The sequence below is a fragment of the Talpa europaea genome, assembly GCF_964194135.1.
Source record: "Talpa europaea genome assembly, chromosome: 12".
Taxonomy (NCBI): Eukaryota; Metazoa; Chordata; class Mammalia; order Eulipotyphla; family Talpidae; genus Talpa; species Talpa europaea.
Window position 1 is genome coordinate 92454992 of NC_140079.1, and position 18333 is coordinate 92473324.

Consider the following 18333-nt stretch of genomic DNA (forward strand, 5'->3'; position numbering starts at 1 on the left):
TTCAGCCTTGTCTCATGTCTGAGGCTGGAAACAGTGGGGCTCAGCACCCCAGCACCTAGGTGGGTGCAAGGTGAAGGCTGGTACATGCAATAAAGTCAGAAACCAAGAGTGGCCTTTCCAGATACCCCCTCTGCCCAGTGCCTTGTCCTCACTTCACCAACCAGAGCTGTCAGTCAGCCAGAGCAGGTCAGCCTTTAAAATGCCAGGGCCCCCAGGGGACAGGCTGTAGCACCACCTGCCTTTCATTTGCAGGAAACCTTTAACTGTAGTGGAAATAACTTTGGCTTAGAAATCAGAAAACCTGATTCCCAGAGCTTGTCTGCTGCGTTTTCTTTAGCAGACCCCATTTTCCATCTTGTGGACGTGTGCAATACATCTTCATTCTGTCTTTTACAATAATAATTGCAAACACGTGCGCAGGGCTTCCTACCTGCCTGACTCTGTGCCAAGCGTTCCCATGAATGAACGTGTGAGCCTCCTTGCGATGCTGTGACGTGGGCATCATGATTGTTGGGTGATTGAGGAAACTGAGGCAGTAAGTGGCTTGCCCGAGGTGCTGGAGCGAGGATTCACCCTCAGGTCTGGATCAGAGTCTGAGCTTTCAGCGGCTGGGTCACACGGCCTCAAATATCGGTCAAGCTCCTGCTATGTTGAGGGGCTGTGCTTGTGGCTGGAGAAATACAGAAAGTCAGAAATTATTCATTCTCTCACACTAGCGGGGGTGAGACAAATAAGAAATAAACACCTAAATAATAAAGAGGACCTGGGGCATTATTTTTACACTGGGAAAGAAAAGCAGAGAAAGAGTGGGCTGTGCAAAGATGGGGGAGAGGAACATTCTAGGCAGAGAGACTGGCAGGTGCAAAGGACTTGAGATTAGAATGAGCTTGTTGAAGAGAAAGAAGGTGGAAGTGGCAGAGCAGCATTAACAAGGGGAGTGATTTATGCAGTGAGGTCAGGATGATAAGTAGCAGCCATGGTAAGCTTAGATGAGGATTAACTGAGCACCTACTGTATACCTGAGACTTGTAGGGGCCACAGTAGGCAGTGGCCATAAGTGAGGCCAGGAAAGACGCTTGGATGGTGGGGGTTGATCAAGTACTGCCTGTGAGCCTGAGGCCTCTAACTCTGGGAAACAGTGAACTAGACAGATGTGGCTCCTGCCTGCACGGAGGGCGGATGACTGGCGTGCAAGGACACTGAGCACGAAGCAGATGCTGAGTGGGTGTGATTCTCTGCCTTCCCCTGTTTGTAAGTTGACATGAAAACTGCTTGCCTGGGTTTCTGCCGAACCTTCGCCCCCTCGCACCCTGCACTGAAGCGGGACAGAACGCAATTGGCTTAGAGTCGTGATTATATCTGGAGATCACCTTTGGCAAGGGCATCATCTGCCAGGCGAAGCAAAGCAACGGGCGAAGACTGAGCAGAGTGTGCAGAAGGGCTCTGCTTCCCTCTGTGCAAGTGCAGGTGCCCCACACTGGCCAGAAGAGGGAGGGTCTTTGAAAGGAGCTTAACTCTCACCACTGCCTGTGCGATCCTAAGTACAAAGCAGGCCCAGGGAAAAGATTCTCTGGCTGGGGGCCTGAGTTCCCATTGTGCATCTGTTTTCAGATCTTATTCTGTTTAATTTTATTGGGGCCGGAGAAGCAGCTTCTGGATGATGTGAGAATGAGTTCCCTCCCATCCTTGTTCACCCCGGCCTCTCGGTGACCTCTTAGTAAGGAGGGGCCAGGTCCCTTAAGAGATGCCTGGACAACCTCATGATAAAGTGACAGCCTCATTACAAGAAGTATCCCTAAAACCCAATATGTACCTTAGGTGTTGCAGGATGGGGGCAAATCATTCTTTTCCAGGTTATCACTAAGGATGGTGGGAGGGCAGGATCGAGGAATAGCTCTTCTTCCCGTGAACAGCAACAGCCAGTGTTTATTAAAGCCTCACTATGTTCCAGGCACTGCCCAGCGCTATCTCAGTTGCTCCTCACAACAGCTAATAAGGTCGTTGCTAGAATGACCCCATTCTATAGAGGTGGAAACACTCAGAGCTTAGGGGACTAGCTGAAAGTCACTAACTAGTTAAGGTCAGGCCAGCTGCTGTAATACAACAGCCACCGAGGTTTTGTGGTTTATCACAGCAGCAGCTCGGTTCTTGCTGGCACTGAGACACGAGTGGTCTGTCAAGTGCCAGTTCAGCCACCCAGGTACCTTCCCTCTTGAGGTTCTGCCAGCTTCTCAGACCCGGAGGGTTTCCCCGGGAGGAGACAGTTGAAGATTACATGGGGAGTTTTAACACGTAGGCCCAGAAGTTCTGTGTCTCAACTCCACTTCCATTCACGCTCTGCTGGCTAGAACTCCCGCAGGGGAGACTGGGAAATGTAGTCCAGCTGCTTGTCCATGCTGAAAGGACTGTGGTGACCATGCAGCCACAGGTGCTACAGGTACCCTGTTGGGGCCAGATGTGCTGCTCCACTGCCTCCCTGCACAGCTGTGCCTCTGCCTTTACCTCAGCATCATTGGGGCATCCCATAGCACCAAATTCCAGGCCCCTGGAATTCACCTGATGAGAGCAGTCCTTGTGGTGAATTCAACAAATAAATACGTTGAGGCTGGCAAAACGCAATACCTGGTGACGCAGAAAAGCAGTCAGACGAGTGGTTCCCAGCTGGGGCTGATTTTGTCCCTCAGCAACATCTGGAGGCATTTGGGGTTGTCACTTCTCAAGACTTGTACGCATTAGCCCATCACTTTATGTCACGGACGTGAGCGAGCAGTGGTGGAGGCACCCCAGGTGGGTTAGCTCCAGCAGGGTGTAGAGGACTGCAGTTCGAGGGGTCAGACTGGAGGCTAGCCGCCAGAGACTGCAGGGCTCTTGGGAATTACATTCTTCTCTTCTGGGGGTGTGGAGGGAGCCCCTTGTTTGGGGAAGGAAGCTAGCCCCAGACAGTTCCTGTCCAGCAGCCCTGCCTGCGCTCCCCTGCTCCCTCCAGACAGTCTGGCCCACTGCACTTTCACTCCGAGCCTTGGTCTCCCGATCTGGAAAAAGAGTCAATCTGAACCATCTCCCAGGTCATCGTGAGGATTGAGTGAGATTGTACCCAGGGCTTCTAAGCACTGTTCCAGTCTGTAAGCCATCGTACCATTATTCAAAAGGGGTCTGAGTCTTCTCTGAAGTTAGCCCCAGGATTTGCCTCTCATTGAAAGAAAATATAAATAAACATGGCAGAATTCTTCACCCTTTGCAGTAAAACATATATGTTCTTTTACAGATTGAGTTCATGAAAAGCTAATTGACTCATATTGATCAAGCTCAGCAACACCTTTTTTTAAAAAAAAAATCAGAAATGAGGTTGATTCCTCTAGGTACTTTGGAGGGGTCTCTATTTCTATTCCAAGTTAATATTTGCATGAGGGCAGTGCACGGTCGCTATGAAGGCCTCCTGGGGAACTTAACAAATGCAGATGTCTGGCTGCCATCTCTAGACATGGAATCAGTTGGCCAGGGACACCCCCCTCATCATGTTAAGAAAGCTCCCGAGTGATTATAATGTGCAGCCTGGCTGAGGACTGGCGCTGAGCTCCAGCACCAGGATCGCTCAGAGATTTGTTAAAACAGATTGCTGGCCCTCTCTGCCAGAGTTTCTGATTCAGCAGATCTGTGATGGGCCTGAGAATTTGCATTTCTAAGAGGTTCCAGAGGATGCTAAAGCTGCTGGCCAAGGGACCACACTTTGTGCATCCCTGTCTGTAAAATTTCAGGGTCTAGAGACCCCAGCCAGCAGTTGTCTCATTGATATTCAAAGTGACACTCATCACTCTAGAGATTCCAAGGGTCTAAGACACTCTTGTGTCATGAACCAGGAACTGAGGCCAAATATAAGGAAAGATGCTCCTATCGCTCAGGAAATTACAAGGGTTGTAGGAGCTCCGGGCTAGGACCTGGGGGCAGAGACCAAATATGTCTCTTTCATTACGTCACACAGCCATGCTCACCACTGGCATGTTGTCTGGCTGCTCACAGCCACCTTGCAGAGTAATAGGACAGAGACCATATCTGGCCCATGAAACCTAAGATACTTAGCATCTGGCCCCTTATGGAAAAACTTTACCTCCCTTTTCCTTTTTTTTTTTTTTTTAAAGAATCATTTTTATTTATTTATGCATACAAGAACTGGGGTGTAGGCCAGAGGTGAGGGGGGTGGTTTTATCAGAGACAGCGTGCATTGCAGAACAGGTGCAGCAGCGAGACAGGAAAGGTCTGCTGTGCCATGTGGTTGCTCCCTGGTGGGGGATCGAACTCATGCCCCAGTGGGCATAGCTTGATAGTGCTGAGACTTTAACCCCTGCGCCACCATGCCGCCCTTTTCTTAAAGTAACACTGCTGGGCTCTCTTTCAAAGCTTTATTCACTCCTCCCAGAAGAGAGTTGACTTATTTATTTGGGAATGAAGGGTTTGCATCTAGATGTCCATGGCCTTCCGTGGATGGATCAGGTCTCAGCCCCCTCTGGGACGTGCCATCCACCCACAGGCGGCAACCTCAAGCCATGCACAGTTCTGGTTAGAGGTTTAATTCAAGGAGAGCAAATCGTCGGGACAGGCTCCTTTCTGCAATCTAGCTAAGCTGTCAACCCAATGGCATTTTCATCTGCCTCCAACCCAGGATTCTGACCTGCCAGTACATAAGAATCACTTGGGGAGAATTTGAAAAATACTGATATCCCACCCAAACCAACATCCATTCCCACTGCCCTGCCCCCCAAACCAATGAACAGAATCTCTAGGTGTAAGACCAGGGCACTGGTATCTTTAAAAAAGTCTTCCAAGTGGTTTGTGTATCCATATTTCTCCTTTATTTTCTCAATTGTTTTTTTTTAAGATTGATTTATTTATACAAGCACAGGGGTACTAGGCCAGAGGCGTGGGAGGGTGAGAGAATTCACCAGAGACAGAGTGGAGAGCAGAACAGGCAGATGAACCGAAGACACTGCTGAGGGGAGCAGTGGGCAAGGCAGGAGAGGTCTGCCGCACCATGTGGGACTCTCCCTGGCCGGCCAGGAATTGAACCCACACTGCAGAGGCTGCAGACAGCTTCACAGTGCTGCGCTCAACCTGCTGCGCCACCAGGGAGGCCCTTCTCAATTATTTTAGAAGATTGGTGGGGAAGGTTTGATTAATCACCCCCCTAAAGCTCCAACAAGTGTCTTGCAGCTAACACCGAAGACAGTTTACAGAGAACATTTCCTCCAAGGCGATATCTTTGTGAACAAATGCACAAAGATAATCACTCAGATGTATGCATTTTGGTTCATGTAAAAGCAAGCACATTATAGTCACATGGTCAGTTCACACAGCTCTGAGAGCGATTCTCCACCCATATGTTGTCTTCATAAGCGCAGGCTCCACCTGGCCTCGTTTCCACACACGGAGACAAAGAAGTGGTCCCGAGGAATTTTTTTTTAAAGATTTATTTTTATTTATGCATACAAGAGCTGGGATGTAGGCCGGAAAAGGGGGGGGGGTGAGAGGATTGACCAGAGACAGTGGGGAGCAGAACAAGTGAATCTACTGAAATACACTGCTGAGGGGGTAAGCGGGCGAGACAGGAGAGGTCTGCTGCACCATGTGGGTCAGCTCCCTGGCCAGGGATCGAACTCATGCTGCAGTGGCTGCCCATAGCTTCATAGTGCTGAGACTTCACCCCTGCACCACCAGGGAGGCTGCAGAGGAATTTTTTTTTAGAGATTTATTTATTTATGCATACGAGAGCTGGGGTGTAGGCCAGAGATGCGGGGGGGAGAGGATCCACCAGAGACAGAGCGGGGAACAGAACAGGCAGAGTGACTAAAATACACTGATGAGGGGAGCAGTGGGCGAGACAGGAGAGGTCTGCTGTGCCATGTGGGTTGCTCCCTGGCTGACCGGGGATCGAGCTCATGTTGCAGAGGCTGCGGATTGCTTCACAATGTGGTGCTTAACCCCTTGCGCCACCAGGGAGGCCTCCCAGAGGAATTCTTAAAGAGAATTCAGTCTTGGCTTCTATCTTGATGAAGGGGAAAGATGCCTAATTCACAAGCCATGCATCATTTCCCTGAAGCCCCTTCCTCCGCTTCTCAATTCTCTCTCACCCTAAGTTATTCTGGCATTTCTTCCATGATGGGCTCCCAAGCCCTCTGAGCTCAGCCAAGGTGACTTGCCCCACTCCCTCCAAGTCCCCCTGTTCTTTTTCCCTGGAGATCTGCTGAGCCTTTTGTGTCTCAATGACTTTCCTTTGGCGGTGGATGAGGTATTATGAAAGGAGCCCCCCAAACGCATCTGTTAAAGCAGAGTTTTTCAATCTCAGCTCTTATTTTAACATTTGGGGCCAGATAATCCTTTGTTGTGGGCCTGACCTATGCACTGTAGGATGCTCTGGCATCCCTGGCCTCTGCCCGCTTGATGCCAGCAGTTCACACACATCCCACCACCCATTCTCACAGCCCAGAATATCTCCAGATAGTGCCACATTTGAGGGGCTGAGTTGACTTCAGCCGAGAGCCACTGCAATCCTGGAATTCAGCAGTACGCTCCAGGCCAGTGTTGCCTGCTGATATGGGGGTGAGGAGCCCCTATCCTCAGCCTCGTACGTTAAATAGGGTGAAGGGTCTAAAGGCAAGGGGTGAAGCGATGAGCCCACCTGGAGTCTGGTCACCCCGTACTAGATCCCAGAATTTCCCGCCCGAGCTACCCAAGCCCCTTCCCAGGGCCATCCTCAGGATGCTGCTATGTGGCTTCTAGGACCAAGGAGATGACAGTAAGGGCACAAGTCTCACTAATGTCATCATCACGTGGTTCTCAGAAACTGATGCTGTGATGCTGTTAGCGAAGTGACGGATACGAAACCCAGAGAAACCCTGACAGGTGTGGAGAGAGTTGGCAAACCACACACGCAGCGACCCCCACCGGGAATCGGTTTTCTCGTCAATGCTCTTAAAAATCCACTGAGTGAAAGGACCTGCTGGACTTACCTTGTAAACAGGCTTGCTGTGTGGTTGAACACATCCACTAAGCAAGCAGAATGTGTCAGGGGCACTGTTACCTTCATACCAACAGTTCCCAAGCAGGAGGTCGCTGCCCTTGCTGGCTGCTGGCCTGAAGAGGCGCCATGTTCAGATGATGGCGGCAAACCTGCCGGTGGGACCCGGGGTGGGGTGAGCTGGTTTCCAGGCCATTCAGACTGTCGCTGCTTCTCCCCTTACATGTCAGCTGGAAGATCTAACTTCCCTTTACCGGAAATAGATCTCTACTCCCAGTCTTGCCATGTTGCATGTTGGCGCTGGCTGAGGCTGTGTTCCTTCGGAGACTCTGAGCTTTGAGCTTCCAGCTGGGAGATGTGCTGGCTGAGACCTTGGACACTCACCTTCGTAACCCCTCTGAGGCCCTTCCTCCCCACCTGCAAAGTGGGGATACAAAGGGTGCCTCCCCAAAAGGCTTGTGGTGTGGGCTAAGTCAGGAAATGTATATAAAGTATTTTGCTCGGGGCCTGGTAGACAGAACTCGGGATTCCATACTGCTGATGTTTAATTATGATAACACTGTTTATCTCCATTGTCTAATGACTGTTGGAAGGAAAAACATGGGGAAAAAAGTTCTGTCTGAGCAGCTGCGGTGAATCACAAAATGAGCCAAGAAAGCTTGAAAAACATCACTCTTAAGTCACAGATTGAATTTCCTAGAACCAAAGAAAGGTCACCTCCGCAAAGGCCTTAAAATCTACGTCTTCCCACCCATTGTCTAAATGTGGAAGCCGAGGTCCAGGAAAGGCCTGTAGCTGGCTTGCAAGAAACCCGTGAGAGAACTGCTAGGCTTCAGAGAGACGATAAAAGAGGGAGTGTTATTGTTTGAGGACATTTTGCAGAAATCGGAAAGAGAATAGTTCCCTGTTGGTTGCGGCTCAGAAGGGGGGAGGCCAGGGGAGGACACAGCGGAGTGTGGACTGTTTGGGGGCTCCTCCGAGGGTTGAGAGGACTCGTGAACATCCAGATGAAGTGTGGGGGTCTCGCGGTGAGGAACTAGGGAGCCCTGGGAAGCAGCGCAGGATGGGCCTTGCTGGTTTAGTGCATCTTGTTCAGAACTAGGGAAGCAGCTCAAGCCAGCACAGGAGGTGAGTTGATGAGGCGGGCCTCTGGCCATGATCCGGGGACAGCCTTGCTCTGTGCTTGCAGGCTGGAAGCCGAAGTGGGAGCATCACCCTGTGAACCAAACATGCAAAATGGAGCTGCCAGGTCTGCTCCCCGGGGTAAAGATGGGGACTTTTTTTTTTTCCTTTTAATTTGCAGTGTTTATCACACCCACACTCTAAGTCATCCAGCTTCCCTTCCAGAACCGGCTGCTTTGGCAAACTCAATTAGCAACCCAAGAGTTTAGCTCTTGCAGGCAAGAACAAATTCATTTTTACAGCAAATATCAACATGGGAAAGCCTCCCCTCGCCCTTCCTGGGCTGAGGGCATCGAGATTTTGACAAGAGCAGGCCTGCTTCCCCGTTACCTCTCTGGACCTTGGTCTCACCTGTAAAATGGGTCAGTGTTAGCAAACATCTTAGAGCAGGTGGTTCTCAAGAGGGTAGAGGTTACCCCAGGGCTTTGGCCATGTCTGGGGGGACTTAGGTTGTCACAATTGGTGAGGGGCCAGAGGCCAGGGTGCTGCTGAACATCACTCATTTCCCCACAACAAATGATCTGACCCAAAATGTCAGTAGGTCAGAAGGCAAAGAACCCATTCTAGAGAGTTGGTGTGTAAAGATGGAGTTAGTCCACGTGAAAAGCTTCACCATGGGCCATACACATAGTAGGTGCTTAGTGAAGCCGTGTTACTCTCCATGTACCTTCAAGGCCGACTCTTGCAGTCTGCAGGTGCCTCTTATTGGGCATTTGTGTGGCCAGTTGCTTTTCTAACCTGAATTGCCATGACAGTGGGTGCCATGGAGGCAAACAAGCATGTTGAGTGTTGTTTCAAGCTAAGTTGAGTCTAAAATTCCAGAAAATAGAGTACGCCAGGTGTGTCCAGGCCCTGTCTGGAGGCAGAACTGGCCCTCAGTGATGGATCCTGGGGCTGTAGTCACAGGCTGCTCGCGATTCTTCCAGGCAAGGCCAGGAACACAGTGATCCCCGTATGAGAGCCTGGGCAAGGTGGGCTTCGTGGCCTGTGATCATCCCAGGAGGACACTGAAGGGGCTTCATGTGAAGAACATTGCTCCTGCTGAATGTTCTTCCCTTCAACTTTAAAAAGGCTTTGCATTTTAACTGTTTGATAGAAACTCCTCATACTTACTCTGACCCATTAACCAGAACATTGAAGCTTTCTCGATTATTCAGTCATGCTTGTGAAAATATATGATCACATAGTGACTCTCCCTGGCCCCATTCCATTGTTCTTTTGCAAGTTTTTCTGTCTGTCTGGTAGTTACAATTCAATAAATTACTTTCAGTTATTCCAGATGGGGAATCTAGTTGACCAAGTTTATTCAAACTCTGTCTAAATCCATGAAAAGTAAATAGATTCTTTGAGACAGGCTGTGAGGTCATGTTCATCGGTTTTGTGCGTGGACTTTGGGAGATCTGCTCAACTGCTCTGATGCCTTTTCGCTGCTCTGGTAAAGGTGGTTGGGAAGTTGCTGCCAGGTAACTTAGGCCTGATGGATGTATACGCTGCCCAATAACATACTAGTGGTCGTGGCCAACAGCTGGTAAGACTAGTTGGGATGGGGTGTCTGACATCAAGATTTCTAGCTGCAAAGAATGTAGGAATGCAGTTATGAAGAATGTACGGGCTATTTGCTGCAAATGTAGTTTCCTTATCTATAAAGGGGAGGGGACCAGGGCCTTTGTCCCGCTGTCCCTGAGCCCCTAGAGGATTCTCCAAGTATCCTGTCTTAACTCCTCGCCTCCCTGACAGCACACACCCTGTCATTTACAGTGATGGCAAATCTTGATATTCTCCCAGGCAACTTTTATAATATAAGTCATTAGTTTTTTTCAACTTAGCTTATTATAATTTGCATTTTAGATGTTTGGTTTTGAGAGACTGTTAAAATTGCCAGAGCTTTTACCAAGTGATTTGCAAGTGCCGGTGCCTGCCAATTAACTCAGATGGACACCGGGGCGACTGCTTCTTGTCAGAAGAGCTGAATCACTTAAGCTCCCACCTTTCAAGGGCCAAGTGATTCACCAAGACCAGTTACTTTGCAGATTGGGATAAGGAGCGAGCGTAGGATATAAGACTTCCTTTTAATCGTCCTCTCCTTCTGGCGAGTTAGATGTGGATTCTCTAATAGTGACTTATTTTTTTCCTTTATTTTCTTTCCAAAATAATCTGTACTTGTAAAAAAAGTTAGACTGCCTATACTTCTATAAGACAGAAAGCAGAAAGTTCTCTTGGTTTCCCCTCCATGGAGAGAGCCCCTCTTAACAGTTTGGCAAACATTCCTCCAGGTTGTTTTTAGTCCATATATTAACAGTTTTTAAAGATTGTGTTTACATGTACTCTTTTGCACCTTGCTTTTGTCTCCTAGCAATAGTCTTGAAGGTTTTTCCATTTCATATATATAGGTCTGTCTCATTTTCAACAGCGACATTGGTTTCCATGGTATTGTTCTATGAGATAGTAATTAGTCCCTCCCAGTGTTAGTCTGGGTGCCTCCCAAATCCGATCCAGTTTGGGACAAGACAATAACTTGGGTACAAGCAGGCAACTGTGGAAGTGATCCCAGTAGCTGAGAAAAGTGGGGACATCAGACAGGAAGAGAAGGCAAGACAGTCGGCACATTTGATAAGGGGATCACTGTAGCTGGGAAGGTCCCCGAGATTACTGTCAGGTTCAGTGGGACTCTCAGGTCGCTAGAACTCAGAACCAGAAAGCTGGCCTGCTGTTGGCTATGCTGAAATCAGCAAAAGGAAAAGGCGTAGAGAGCAGAGCCCAGGAGACACCAGATTCGAGCCCACTGGAGTTGTATGGACAGCACTTGATTCTCCCAAGAACCACAGTGGCGACATGCTCAGAGTATTGCCAACCGTGGCTGCTCGTTCCATTCTTGGTGCCCAGGATGCTGACTGGGGTCAGTCACATGAGCACAGCTGACTCTCTGAGTGACTGGTCCAGCCCTTTTTTTTTTTTAAAGATCTATTTATTTATGCATATAGAGCTGGTGTGTAGCTGGGGAGGGGGGGCGGTTTGAGAGGATTCACCAGAGACAGAGTGGAGAGTAGATCAGGTGGATCTACTGAAATACACTGCTGAGGGGAGCAGCGGGGAGAAAAGAGAGGTCTGCTGTGCCATGTGGGTTTCTCCCTGGCCAGGGATCAAACTCATGTTGCAGTGGCTGCCTATAGCTTGATAGTGCTGAGATTTAATCCTCTGCACCACCAGGGAGGTCCCTGGTCCAGCCCTTTCTAAGGCCAAGTTGATATTGAGTGGCCCAAGGTCCCCACTCTGAATCACGTTGTTAATCTAGATTAACCTGGCCCAGGCAGGAAACTGTGGGTCATCAAGGTGGGACATGAGCCACGGGACTTGTGGCTACTCCAGGGTAGGCTGAGAGATGGTCCAGACACCCACAGGCTCAGCTATACTTTCTTGTGGACATTTTTGTTACTTTTGATTTTTTGTTTTCACATTGCTCTAGAACAAGAGTCAGCAAACCAGTCATAACAGCTGGACTCTGCTGCTGTACCAAAAGCAGCCTTAGGTATATGTAAGCAAGTGGGTTTGACCAGGTTCCAATAAAACTTTGTGTACAAAAGAACAGACAGCAGGTCAGATTTGGCTTGGAACTGCTATAGATTGTCAACCCCTATCATAGAAAACATCCTTGTATGTATATCTTTGTCCATTTGTGTAGCTAATTTTATGGGATAAATTCCTAGAAGTATAGAATTAATTGCTGGGTCTCCTGTTAGAACGTTTTTATTCTAGTAGTGAACCTCCCCTAAAAGTTACCTTGATTTCCTCTTTCCCCAGCAATGTATGAAAGTGCTTGAGATTTCCTTTCTTAAAAATTTCCTTTCCTTCCTTTCTCAAGTAAGTAAAACCTATTCTCATTTGCCAAGATGTTTCTGCATTTTTGTTCTTGAGCATTATGAGCCAGAGGAAAATTGAATATTTTGCCCCTAAGGAAGAAAGCCAAGTGGGGCCTAAAATGTTGTTATAATGGTATCTTGCTTTAGATTCGAGGCCCACAGAGAAGGGGACTCATCAGTTACTATTGTTTGCTGAGATTATACCTTACATGGCCCACAAGGTGTTTGGAAAAGTCCTAAACCAAAAAAAATTTTTTTTTTCAAATGTACCAGAGAACTCCTGAGCAACTTCCTTTATTAAGCAAAAATTCCTTTAATTCCTTTCCTAATTCTTCCTGTCTATTGGGTTGTCAGAAAAATCATGATGTTATTTTTTCTATGTTTTCTATGAAAAAATGCATCATGACTTTTCCAAAAACCCCATATAAGGAATATTTATACAAATGAGGCCCACCTGGGTGTACTGAGCACTTTACCAAATCTACAAAAAATATACATGGTCCAATTTTTGCCCACAGAACTGCAGGTACCAGACTCTTGATTGAGACTGTGTAGTGTTTTCATGTAGCCTAGATCTTATTGGTTTTTAGATAATCTAAAATAGATAAAATAGATAATCCTAGATCTTATTGGTTTTTAGATAATGGATGGGGGTTTTGTTTTTCCACTTTTCTTATTTCCCCCCATTTTTATGGGATTCTTGAAGTGAACCCCACAGGGGAGAACTGAGGCTCATTAGCGTCCAGACTCTGTTTGCAGCTGAATATTTTAGCTGGTTTATTTGATCATCGGCATCCCTCCTGGGATCCAGGCTGCCTTTGCTCAGCTCCTGCTGGGTGAATCTGTGACATTTTCCATTCTGTAGGCCTTCATTTATAACACAGGCACAGCCTGCTTTCCCGTTAGTGAGATGGCATGCCCGGACTGCCCGCATGCAGATAAAGAATTAGGTGGAACTTGGCTGGGAAGATAAATCAAGCTAACCATCTCATTAGTCTTGAAAGACAAATTAAGCTTGCATTGGAATGAACAGTGAAGCCGTTCAAAGAGACAGGCAGTAGTACAACAAGGAGTAGAAGAAATTGCCATAGCCAGTGCTTTCAGAAAATTTGCCTCCCGTTGCCTGGAATAGATGAAACATGAGGTCACTTTTGTAAAAGGTCAACAGACAGAAATTTAGGATCAAAATAGCAGTGTAACATTTATTAAGCACTTTATCTAGTGCTAGGTTCTGTGTGCTGAGAATTTTACACTTGTTATCTCATCAAACCTGACCACGACTTGTGAGATAAAGTGCTATAAAGGTTTGTACAGAACTAACCATGAAACTGAGCTGCAGAGCTAGTCAGATGACGGAGCCAGGACTCACCTAGGCTGTCTCGCCCCCAGACCCATGGCTAAACCTAGTAGTTCTCACCCATGATGAATTGCCCTCTCCCCACCCCCGGGATGTTGGACCATGTCTGGAGAGATTTGGGATTGTGACAACTGGGGAGAAGAGCTACTAGAATCAAGTAACTAGAGAGAAGGGGTGCTGTTAAGCATCCTACAGTGCACAGGATAGCCCCACAACAAAGAATCATCCAGCCCCAAATGTCAACAGCAAAGCCATTGAGAAACCCTGGTTTAAGCGCTCAAATGCAGTCAGTGATGACTGAAAAATCCACTAAACAAACCAGTTGTAGTGCTCCGTGGACAATGTGATGAGGCCGTGGGGGTAAGTTTTAAGCCGCACATTGCAGGGAGCACAGCTTTCGGCAGAAGCAGCAGCCAATGCTGTTCCTGGGAGGCAGGAATATGCCTCACATGGAGAGGCACTGCAGGAGCCCCAGTGCACTGGGATGGAGAGACACATGGAAGGAAGAGATGAGGAAATCAGGGGAATTCTTGCCATTAAAAGAAACAAAGTCCTAAAAGGAAGGACCCAGGTTTGCAGTAAGGAGCAGGTAACTAACAAAGCCTGTCTTGTTTCTGCCACCCTACCCTGCTCCCCTCCTTCCTCTGGCCTTCTCCCCTAGTGTTTGGTCACAGCATGAAAAGCAGCAACGCCTTCATCGGAAGGATTGTCATCGGCCAGTACTCTTCCGGCCCCTCGGAATCCAACCACTGGCGGCGGATGCTCAACACCCACCGCACGGCCGTGGAACAGTGGCACAGCCTGCGATCGCGAGCCGAGTGTGACCGAGTGTCTCCTGCCTCGCTAGAGGTGACCTGAGGGGCTGAGGAAAGGCCACTTTCATTTGTTTAAACAAAAAAAAGGGAAGAAAATTTGTCACATACCTACTACATCCATACCTGCACATACACACACCCCAAATCCTCTCAGAACTGAGATGAAGCAGACTTTTAATCATAAAATGGCCGCCCTCAATCATCAAGGCCAGAGAACTTTCTGGAAGTCCCATCCATATGTCATGATCTGAACAGGCTCTGCTGTGAGACTTATTGGCAGTGCTTGTTCTTGTTGCCACCCCCACCCCAAAATGCACTTCAACCCTCAGGCCAGAGAAGTGGCCTCCCAAAGGGTTGCCAACCTCCATGGAGACAAATCTCCCAAGAGTTTGGTGAGTGTGTGGGAGGCCCAACCCCACACCCAAAGCGCTCACCCGTGGGTAACTTCTGGACGAGCTGCTGTTCCCTGGGGTTCTTCAAACCTGATACCTTTCCCCCAAAATGTAAGTACTTTGTCTTCTCTTTAGTGGACGTGATAGATTAGACTATTTGGAGAAACCAAATAGCGACAAAATTTATTCCGGTATAAGAAACTTCTCCTGGTTTGTCCATGTGTTAGCTTATTCCTGGGAATCCCCGTAGGTATGTATGTCACTGTTCTTGTGTGTGTGCCCTCAAGGTGAGTTCATATGTTCCTGCTCATCCTCCTGGCGAGTGTGGCGTGGGCCGGGACCTCAGTCCTGAGCCTTCTCTGCCTCTCCCATCCAGTGAAATTTCACCCAGTGTCCTCCTGTCTGTCAGTACCCCACCTGCAGCACCAGTAGTGTGTGTGTCAAGTAAATAAAATAATAGAGCAAACGTAAGGGTTTTTTTGACCAAATCATGGTAATTATGACTCACAGAAGACATGCAGACGACAGATCCATGGATTAAAATGGCCACCCGACCCGCATCATCTCCTTCCTTGTCAGACTGTGAGGCTCCTTCTGTGTTTTCGTGTGAACCAAAGTCATTTCTCGTGCTAAGGAACTAGTATAGATAGAATAGATCTCTCTCCATTGGATGCTTCTGTATCTTTTCCCACAGCACATTGTCTGGTATAATGGGGAGCTATTTATTGAAATTAAAGATTATTTATTTGTGCCATGCATTCGAGTTATCTTTTTCTTCATGCTCACAGGGCGTAGAGGGTGGGGGGACACTTAGATCGCTGCTACTGTGTAACAAGCCACACAGTTACTCAAAACAGTTATATTTATTATGTTCGTGGATCCTCTGGGTCAAGAATTCAGACCAGGCACAGCGGGGGATAGCTGGTCTCTGCTCCATGAGATTAAGATTTATTTATTTATACCTACAAGAACCGGGGTACAGGCCAGAGATGCAGGAGGTGAGAGGACTCACAAGAGACAGAGCAGGGAACAGAACAGGCAGACTGACTAAATACACTGCTGAGGGGAGCAGCAGGCGAGTCAGGAGAGGTCTGCTGTGCCATGTGGGTTGCTCCCTGGCAGAGCGGGGATCGAACTCGTGCTGCAGAGGCTGCACATTGCTTCATAGTGTGGTGCTTAACTCCTTGCGCCACCAGGGAGGCGCTGGAAGTTTATTTGTCCCAAGTGTAGTGGTTAATGTACACTGACAGCTGGGGGACTCAGCCTCTCCACCTGAGTCCCTAGTGTTTGGTCACAGGTCACATCATGGCCTGTCCTTTGTGGGCTGAGCAGGCTTCCCTAGTGCGTGGGTAGAGACTGAGGCACATGTGCTGGGCCAGGTAAGCTGTCTCCATACATGCCCGGCCCACTGCAGCCACAGCGGAAACCAGGGGGGATGGAGGGTAACGAGGTGGGGCACCCCCAGCATCTGCCACCCGCATTAATAATAAGGAAAGGACTGGTTAACACTGCGACATACCAAATATCTCATTTAGTCCTCAACCAGCAACCCACACAGGGAATGTTATTCTTCCCCTTTTACAAAGGAGACCAAGGTCTAATGAGACTGAGTAGGGGCAAGTGACAGAGCTGGAACACCAGCCCCAGGCTCGTGGGACGCTAGGGCCTGTTGCACGCTTTTTTGTAACCTCTTCAAAAAAGATATTGGTGGGCCTTCCTGGTGGTGCGAGGGGTTAAGCACCGTACTATGAAGCAATCCGAAGCCTGTACAGCACGAGTTTGAGCCCCGGCCAGGGAGATACCCACATGGTGCAGCAGACCTCTCCTGTCTCGCCCGCTGCTCCCCTCAGCAGTGCATTTCAGTCAATCCTGTCCTGTTCCCCACTCTGTCTCTGGTGAATCCTCTCCCCCTCCGCATCTCTGGCCTGTACCCCAGCTCTTGTATGCATAAATAAATAAATCTTTTTTTTTTTTTTGTGGGACCCTCGCCGGTGGCGGGGGAACGAACCGGCGCTGCAGAGGCTGCGGGCAGCCTCACAGCCCAGCGCTCAACCGCTGCGCCACAGGGGAGGCCCAATGAATAAATCTTTAAAAAAAAAAAAAAGATATTGGTGTCCAAACCCCCAGCCCTTCAGAAGAATCTTGACAGAGATGGTCAGCGTGGGCCCTAATCCCATATGACCAGTGTTTTCATAAAACGGGGAAATGAGGACACAGAGACAGACCGGCATAGGAGGAGGCCAAGAAGAGAGGCCTAGAACAGCCCCTTCCCTCACGGCCCAGGAGGAACCACCTTAGCCGCCAACTGGATCTTGGACTTCCGGCTGCCAGAACCATGAGACCATGAATCTCTGTCGTTTGAGCCCGGTCCGTGGGACCTGTTACGGCAGCCCTCACAAGCGCACACAGAGCTGGTGCGGCTATCGCTGTGCAGGGCCGCCTCGTCGGAGAGTAGCCTGGCGGTTCTTACACACGCGTCGCCGGGAGGCTCGGCCAGGACACCTGCAGCGTCTCCCCGTGCAGACTTAGCGGCTGTGCCTGCCCCTACTTGGCTGTGTCTGTGGACTGGCCAGAGGGGACAGCGGAGGGGCAGGTGTCAGAGCTGCCCACATCTCCAAGGACAGTTTATCGAGAGGCAAGAGAGTTGGAAAGAGGCAGGATGTTGGAGAGCTGTTGATGGTGAGGGAATGACTTGGTTTCTATAGAAACCTGGGCCCATGGTGCCCTGTTGTGGGTTACCCAGTCATTTTAATTAGCATTCTCCTCCCCAGCTAGGAGGTGGGAAAGGAAATGCCAGATCACCCACACTCTTGTGGGGTGGGGGCAGGGGGAGGACCCTAGTTCCAAGGAAGGAGGTGGAATAAGAGTGGTGGTGAGCAGTGTTAAAGCCACCTCTGTTTTCCCAGGACCAATGCTCGAGTCCTCATCTCTTAGACTCCAACCCTTGGAATTCCAGGGCATCCACTGGAACTTAACAGAAGCCAAGATCTCTTCCCAGCTCTGCTCAGGTGGGTCCCCAAAAGCTGCAGGCATCACACATCAACACAGTACCAATCCAGATCTTTCAAGTGGTTGATTTGCCAGAGCAAAGGACCCTCGACTTTTTTTTTTTTTTTAGAGGCATGTTTATTTATTTGTTTGTTTGTTTGTGTTTGTACAAGCACTGGGTACAGTCAGAAGCGCGGGAGGGTGAGAGAATTCACCAGAGCCAGAGCGAGGGGCAGAGCAGGCAGAAGGACCGAAGTACACTGCTGAGGGGAGCAGCGGGCGGCAGGAGAGGTCTGCGCGCCATGTGGGACCCTCCTCCGGTGGCCGGGGAGCAGCCGGGGATCGAACCTGCACCGCAGAGGCCGCAGGCAGCTTCGCAACCTAGTGCTCAACCACTGCGCCACTGGGGAGGCCCAGGACCCTCGACTTTTGAAAAGGATCTCCAGTGGCCTGGCCTGTTCACCTTCCTTCTCCCCACCTCCTATGTTGATGCTCAGGGGGTGTTTGATTCACCTGACAGAAGGGGCCCCCGAAGTCCAGTGCACCAGATGATCGGAAACGGGAAAAAACACCAAACTTTTTTCTATATTTGCATTTTGGATCAACCTTTGAAAATGTCAGTGCTGGGGAGGAGTGTTCTATAACAGACATGATATGCTAGCCCGATAAGGAGTGCGTGCCCATCACTTATATAATAAATGTATGTTGTTTATAAGGAAATAAACGTGTCTAC

At 49.0% G+C, this 18333-nt stretch overlaps 1 protein-coding gene across 1 annotated transcript in view; it reads left to right on the forward strand.

The window, feature by feature from the left end:
* SYT17 (synaptotagmin 17) overlaps nucleotides 1-14263 on the forward strand; it is a gene marked incomplete at both ends in the record, with an annotated part of 49647 nt that extends 35384 nt beyond the window's left edge. Inside the window, one exon of the mRNA XM_084249509.1 lies at nucleotides 14067-14263. Coding sequence (XP_084105635.1) covers nucleotides 14067-14263 — 197 coding nt within the window. The remainder of the gene's footprint in view (nucleotides 1-14066) is intronic.
* Between the last annotated feature and the right edge of the window lie 4070 nt (nucleotides 14264-18333).